Source organism: Pyricularia pennisetigena, chromosome 3, assembly GCF_004337985.1.
Source record: "Pyricularia pennisetigena strain Br36 chromosome 3, whole genome shotgun sequence".
Classification (NCBI taxonomy): Eukaryota; Fungi; Ascomycota; class Sordariomycetes; order Magnaporthales; family Pyriculariaceae; genus Pyricularia; species Pyricularia pennisetigena.
Window position 1 is genome coordinate 1,282,039 of NC_043742.1, and position 7,947 is coordinate 1,289,985.

General features: G+C 34.2%; 2 protein-coding genes across 2 annotated transcripts; both read right to left on the reverse strand.

Moving 5' to 3' along the window:
• Positions 1 to 2,632: 2,632 nt before the first annotated feature.
• Positions 2,633 to 3,123, reverse strand: PpBr36_02293 (uncharacterized protein; the record flags this gene model as incomplete). Its single annotated transcript, XM_029889475.1, has 2 exons — positions 2,633 to 2,859; positions 3,114 to 3,123. The coding sequence occupies 2 exons, from the start codon at positions 3,121 to 3,123 to the stop codon at positions 2,633 to 2,635; spliced, it is 237 nt and encodes a 78-aa protein (XP_029753943.1).
• A 29-nt stretch (positions 3,124 to 3,152) lies between these two features.
• Positions 3,153 to 4,887, reverse strand: PpBr36_02294 (uncharacterized protein; the record flags this gene model as incomplete). The annotated part of the gene is made up of 5 exons (XM_029889476.1): positions 3,153 to 3,401; positions 3,694 to 4,139; positions 4,254 to 4,691; positions 4,732 to 4,756; positions 4,777 to 4,887. The coding sequence occupies 5 exons, from the start codon at positions 4,885 to 4,887 to the stop codon at positions 3,153 to 3,155; spliced, it is 1,269 nt and encodes a 422-aa protein (XP_029753938.1).
• Between the last annotated feature and the right edge of the window lie 3,060 nt (positions 4,888 to 7,947).

The window sequence follows — 7,947 nt, forward strand, 5'->3', positions numbered from 1 at the left end:
TTAATGTAACGATAAATTAAATCCCGAATTCGAATTATTGGCCACGCGTTTGGCAGTTTCCAGTTATTTATTAATATTATGTGCGTATCCACGGGGCCTTTGGGTAATTTTCGAATTTGGTTCGAATATAAGATAAAAAATTTTAATTTTAAGCGATTGGTTAACCGGTATATGGTGGCCTAGTGCGACGGGAGGTTATAAACCAATAGTAAAAGGTAGCGGGACTGGAATGTTACGCCTAAGCCTGTAGTTATAAAACTTAACAGGTTTAACGGTATTGGTTTACCCTTATATAATGGAAAAAACCAAAAATATGTTAATTGGTGCAAAAAAAAAACAATAAAAGGGATTATAATTTAAAATTGGGAAAAAAAATTAATGGGACTGTTATTCGAATTTTTGGGATTAATTGGTACGGAAATGGGATTATTTATATTTGGGCCGAGGAAATATTGGACGAATACGCCGTGGTTAATACCGCCCCGCATCGACCGAACTGGTTTTCCACCCAAATTAAACCAATTTGCTAACGGTAGCAAAGATTTGCCCAATTTTTATAATAAAACCGATAAAAAAAATTAAAAAAAAGCAGTAGCAGCATTTGTAAAACGATTTAACAGTTTTGCTGGGTAAAAATATTATATATTCCCCTTTTAAACGGAACCTTATTAAAACTGGTATATTTAAATGTAAAACCTACGTTATATTTTAAATTTTTTATTTCGTTTTAGCGCTAAAAAGGCAAAGTAGTTTACGGTAATATATAATGGACCGACCTTTCGGATTTTATTGAACATTCAATTCGGTGGTAAAAGTAGAACTGGAACCCGGGCCAATAATTATTTTCGCCGCAAATGAAATATATACCAGGAGGTCGGTAACGAAAAAAACGACGAATTCGGCCTGCAATTGCCGGTCGGGGTTAGCGAGGCGCAGCCCGTTTTGGCAAAAGTTTTAAAACTTATAAAATATAACCAAAAAAGCATGTTAATAATTTTTATAAATAAAGGTAATGCTATGGCGATAACTAATAGTGTTAAAATTCGGAAAATAATATGGATTATTAAAATTGTTTTGGTTTAATTGGTGGTGGAGCTTTGTGTTAAACGCATTAACAAAAACGCACCCGCCTCGGTTAAACGGTAAATAAAACACCTTATATAAAGGACAGCTTAATTGGCGATTAGGTTTACTATTATTAAACCTTGGTAGCCAATTACGAATATAATATTAATGGAATAAATGCCGAACAAATAAACTGGTGTTTTAGGGTATATTTATGTCGGGAATGTTTCTGTTAATTGTAATACCTATAATATATTAATATTAAGATCACATCGTGTTAAAATCAATTTCCCTTATTTGTGGAATTATTATTAACCAGGAATAGGATACGAACATATGTAAATATCGGGAAAAAAATATAGTAGAAAAAAGACCCCAATAAACGTTGCTAAATGGATTGACCATATATAAAAAAATTATAAATTGTTTAAATAGGTATAGCTGCGCGGTTTTCCTTTTTTGTATAAATAAAAGTAAAATACCGCATAATTAAAAAAAGCGAATATATAAAAAAAATAAAAGTTGAAAGTGGTAGCGGTTGGAACAACCGCTATAAAAAATTTAAAATTGTTGGACATTTTAAAAGTTAAAATAATAAAAACGATAATCCTTCCTAATCGTTTTAGCTTTCGATAATGGTTAAACGAAAATTATTTGAAAACTGTTTTTTGTTATTCGTATTATCGTTCCTAATTGGAAACTATGTGGTGAAATAAAAACCGGCGAGCATTTTTGCGTAGGTAGTTTGCAAAAAAGCCTTTGGTAATTCGAATTCGAGCAAATTTATATTGCCGCCGGTATAAGTTAAAAAAATTAAAATATGGCTACTGCGGTTTAAATATTTAAATGCAAAACGTTTGTAAAATTTATTAATATAATAAACGCCTGTAAATATAATACAAAAATGCAAATAAAAAAATGCAGTACAAAACCCTACGGGAAACCATTAACAGTATAATTTACAATAATTTTTTCCTTTTCCCGTTACCGTTTCCCTGGGACTCCGTCCATGGCCGTTTGTAATCTAATTTCCCGAACGTTCCCCGGAAGCTTTGCAAATTTACCAAGTTTTCCGTTGAAAACGGCGATCCGTTTATTTTACAGGCGTTTTCGCGGTTTTGCTTTAACGAAACGGAAAAACTGCTTTATATAGTAAATTGGACTTATTTTTGGAAGCGGTAACCTTTGGAAAGTCCTTATTCGTCTATTTTCTTTTTTACCGGCCGACTATTAATCCAAAAATAAATTAAATTTTTACGCAAACGGTTAAACAGTTCGGTAAACCCCGGTTCGCCCGGTAAAAGGGTGCACAAAAAGCGCCTAATAACAATTTATTTCCCCGCAAACCGTTGCGGTACGGCGTCCAATTCGAAATAAAATAAAAACGCCACCAGGTAGCGGGCTATACGCTCGATTTTTCCGGAAATAAATTAATCGTATTTACTTTGGATTTGAAATTCTGGAATGCTCCGGAAATTATCCAACCTTGGCAGGTCGCCGTCGAACTATACGTCGAATCGGTAATATTTGGGGTTTGTTTGGAAAAGTTGCCTTAGTTTTTTATTTTTTATTTTTTTAAAAAAAGGTAATAAAATTTGGGAAAAGCGCCGTTTTTCCAAATATTGCGAATTTCGTCCGGATACGGGTTCGCCGTTTTCGGTCTCGATTCGCCGGTATTTATCGAAATTATAAAATCCGGCTGTTCGACGTCGGGAAAATACGCCGCCATTACGGTAAAGGTTGACAAAAATGGGTTATTTTCTAATAGCCCAATATTTTGGAAAGTACCGAAACCTGCAAAGTGTTTAAGTGAAAAAATCCTATATATATTCGAATTAAACCTTTTTTTTCGCATTAAGCAATGGATTATCGGTTGGATATATACCCTGGCGTTGCAAAAGCCGCTCGTGCGTTTTTTCATATTAGTTTTTTTTTTTACCAATTTTTTTCTTTAATATTTAATTTAAAAAAGTTTATATTTCCTATAATATTAATTTTTTATTCGTTTTCGTAGGTATAATTTCGTCGTATATATTATTGCCAAATACGGTAAAACATTTTATTGGTTTTTTCGCGTGGCGGTTGTTTTAATAAACTCCATTTCTGCTAATAAAAATGCGGTATATCGGTTCCTCGTTTACGGTGGCGACGGGGAATCCGATAAAATTTCCATTCGCCGTAGCGTTGGAAATATTTAAAACTTTTTTATCGGCCCCAAATATATGTTTTAACACGCTTTTAATTTGCTGCGAAAAATATAACCCGTTATTAAAATAAAATACCAAAAATACAATAAACTGGCCCAAAAGGGATACGGGGCTCCAGGCGGTGGTTAACTATAAAAATATAAATGTAAAAAATAAAAATAGGCGCGACGTATTAAGGAGATTTCGGCGTCGAAATATCCGACCGGCCAATAATTCGAATCGTTTTATGGATTGGGCGATAAAGGACCCGTTTACGAATATATTTGTAATAATAAAGCCACTTTGTGAAAATTAACAGGGTCGAAAGCCCGGGGGCTTCAAATTACGTACCGGAATTAATCCCGAATATTATTTTAACAAACCGTTGCAGCGGTACAGGGAAATTTACGCGTTTTTTTATCCGTTTTAATATTTTTAATACCAAAGTGCCGCGGACCCCGCCACCGTCGAAATAAAATACCTTTACGCCTGCCGTCGGGGGGTGGATCCGAATCCGCGTTTTTTCGGACAAACGATTTTGGTAAAAAACATATTTTTCGAACGTCCAAACCGACGGATTATCGTCCGCACAAAGACCGAAAATACGTACGTAATTATTACAAATCGTATATCCAGGGTATAAATCGTATAAAGGCCGCCGCCGCAAACAAATTAAATAGGTGTCCGAACTTTTAATAACGGCCCATTTATTTGCAAAACGTATAAAATTTTCGGAATGGATATCGGCGGTGGGAATTGCACCGGCGATTAACGATTCGACGTATTTTTTTAAATGGGTTTTTATAAAGTTTACAAAAGTATTTACGGATATTGTTTTACGACCTTTTAAACTTGAAACGCTTTTTTTAAAAGCCCAGGTAACGATACCTTTATATAAATAACGAATTACGTCCTCGGGGTGAAAATTTAAACAGTGTTTTTACGTTAATTAGTTCGTTAAATACCGGAATTATACCGTATAATGGGTTCCAAGTGGATAACTATTTAATAGGAAGTTTAACGCAATTATGGGCGCAATAAAAATAATTATATGGTTCGGGGGTTTTACGAAATTGAAAAAATTGGACAGGTATACGTATAAACTTTGGGTTATCGGGTTCGAATTTCTGGCAATTTTGACAAAATTAAAGGAGCCGTCCAGGTTACCCGCAAATTGCGCGTAAGCGCTTTTAAATAAAGTAATAAAATGGGTTGCGGAAAAATTATACCTTAATTGCAACCTATTATTTCGCGCCGAATTTAAATTATTTATTATACGCTTTTTTAATAACTTATGCCGCGGCGATTTAAAAACTTTTTCGTTTGGGAACAGCGTAATTATTTCCACTGTTAAAAATACGGCGTAGGGGTTTTTAACGGTATATTTTTTTATTAATTTAAACAGCCTTTTTCGTATATTATTTTCGTTTGCTTTTATCCCTGGGTTTTAACCGATTATTATAATTAATCGCGGGCGTACCCGCCCCGAAAAACTGGACGGAAAGCTTCGGTCGAATTAAAAAACCAATTCGATGGTAATTTGGTCAAAACCTCCAAAATTTTCGCAAAAAAAACAGAACACGTCGGCAAACGCAGCGAGGAAATTGGTATGCAGCTTATTTACGGGTATTTGCATATTATAAAAGGATTTTAATTTTTTTATTGGCTGTTTTGTAATTTCGTAACATATATTATCGGTATTTTTACGGCCTTTTTTTTACAAATTTTGGTTTCCGTTATAAGCAGCGGTATACCAAATACGTTGGAAAAATCGATGTAAAGGTGGATTTCGGATGCATTTTGGCTAACGATAGGTTTTCGATTCCTTTTAATCCCAAATATTTCTAATACAGCTTTTTTAACTGCTTTTTTAATAACGATAACCAAGGACGGCTTTTGGACATCCGGGCTGGGTATAGTTTTAAAAACCTTTTGCAATTTATTTAACACCAGGAATTTAGCTTTATCCTGCTGCGCGTCCAAAACCAGCCAAAAATTATAATTGCACCGAAGTATATTATAGCTTGAACGGTAAATGGTAAACGGTACCGGTTGTTTTTTTATTATTTATATATTTTGCAAATCCGAACAAGGGACGAAATGCGGGCCGTATTTGGTACGCTTCTTAAAATGGGATTACCTGTTTTTATTTGGGACAATTTCGGGATTTTAGGTATAAGTGCGGAATTTTGCATTAAAATTATCGGAACCCAGTTAATATAGTGAAATTAATGCGATAACCGCTTATAGCGCCCATTATTATGGTTTTAAAATTAAAAGCGGACAGATTTATGCGATTGGCCTCCATTTTTAACAAAATTACACAAACCATTTAGCATTGCTACATTATATAATATTTTCGGTGCAAATACGTCGTTTAATTTAATTTTTATTACAAATTATAGGGTTTAGATCTGTTCCTGGCAAATTCCCAAAATAGGATTCCTTACCCACCTTTTGGACAATTTTAAAAAAGTACAAAAATTGGATAAAAAAAGCCGTTACCATTTTTTCTTCTTTTTTTTTTTTTTTTCTTTTTTTCCCCACTTTTTGCGCATTGTGGTATAACCATTCCGATTATAATACTCCCAAAATCTGGGAGTGGTAGCGAATAGTACGGCGGCAGTTACGGTATTGGTTTCAAACTAATTGGTCCAAAATTGTGGTGGCGGTTATATAATAAATTACAATTTATATTATTCGTTATGGTAAATATTATACGCGTAAAACATGAAAAACATATATAGGTAAATGAATTAATGCTGTACATATCCAATTTAATCTAATTATTAAAAGGAACTTTTACTGTTTTCGAGCAATTCGTTTCGGTTGCGGTAATACCGGTTTTTCGTTGCAAAAACATTTTACCATATTTTATATAAATTTATACTTATAAAATAGCCCTTTAAAATACCTTATATACCCATATCGAATTGCATCGATATTTTTTTAATACCGCACTTTTCCAGGCAGCTTTCGACCCCAAAAACAATGCTATTGGGAATCGTTTTACGCACAATTTCGAAATTTTCGCCAAAAATCGATTGCCCGAACGCGGCGGCGATTAGGTCGTCCGTAAACGCGATCGTTTATTCGACCATTTGGCCGGCGCCGGGATCTTCGTTGGAAAAAATAATTACGAAAACGGTATCGGAATAATTAGGGTTAAATTGCGTATAAACCGAATTTTAATAAAAAGGCGTTATTTGGTAAATTCCAATTTCGTTTTTAATAACGCGGGGCTTTTTTTCGCCGTTTATAATTCCGTTTTCGGGCATTATTTTAATAATTAACCGTTTTTCCACGACCAATTGCAATTTTGCCGATCGGGGGTGGGTATAAAAGGTGTTAGAACTATAAACTATTTCCGGGTTAAAAAATAGGTCGGACCGGGTCGTTCCATTGGTGGGGGAACGAAATTAAAAAACAAATTTACGTTTTACACGACCAACGGTTATCCCAAAACCCGTCCCGACCAAAACTGGAAAAATTTTGCGGTTTGCGATTATAAATATACCGTTATCGCCGGCGCCTTCCTGGGTTTAGTTAAAATTAAATATAAATTGAAAAACGTCCGGAAAAAAAATAAACCGGTCCGCGGCGTTTTGGAATTTATTAGCAAATACGAGTAAATAAAAATAAACGCGAATCCCAAATCCTTTATAAAGCAAAACATTTGCTTTAATGCGAAAAAAAATTATTACGTTAAATTAAGGTCCTGCTTTGTTTTTTTTTCGCGATTATTAAGGTTTTGGGAAAACGTGACCAAAGGCGGAACCGATTAAAGCGTGCAGCGGGTTACCAAAATCGAAATTGCGTTTCCATTAAACGCCGAATATTCCGTCGGTTTTGGGGACGTTTAAGCCGAAGCTAATATCGCAAAAATAGAAAGAAAATTGGGGATTATAAAAGCCGAAATATAACGTATAGCGAATAATAAACCAAAATAAATAAAGAAATTAGAAAAATAGGAATTTTAAATTAATGCAAAAACCGGTAGTAAATAGCGTGTAAAAGAATGGGATGCGTTGGTATATAAAAGAAAAAACGCATATTACCCCTATTATTCCACCTATTTGGGAATTTTTTTTTTTATATTCGAGTTTTACTGTGCAGTTTTTGGATTTCGACCTGCGAATTTTTAAAAGGTAATCGCGGTCCATTACCGGTCCGCGGGCCAATTTCGGGACCGGATCCCTTTCGGGACTGGTTTTTTTTTGGTTATTTTTAAATCGATTTAGCTTTAATATTATGGTATAAATTTTACCCCGTTATATTTAATATAATTATTACGTATTAATTCGTTTTTTTTGTTTTTTAAACGTACCGTGGTTAGCTTTGGCCTTTTGTTTTAAAAATTCCAAAACCCGAAATCATTTTAAACTGTTTTATTAGATAAACGTTCGTAAATTTTTAATTATAATAATTGGGCTGTCGCCCTTACAATTAATATTTTATACGCGGGGTTTGCATTGGCGCAATTTCAGCTAATTAAGGTCCAAATTTGGGCTATTTCCCCAAACCGGGCTGCCATTATTGCGTTTAAAGGATTATTTAACGAATTTAAAGTTAAACGTACATTACGTTCCTATCGTATCGGGAACATATATTTACAACCCGTAAAATTCAAATTTAATATAATAAACATTCCAGCCCGAATTAAATGTTTTTTCGTATTACCAAACCAAATCGGCCC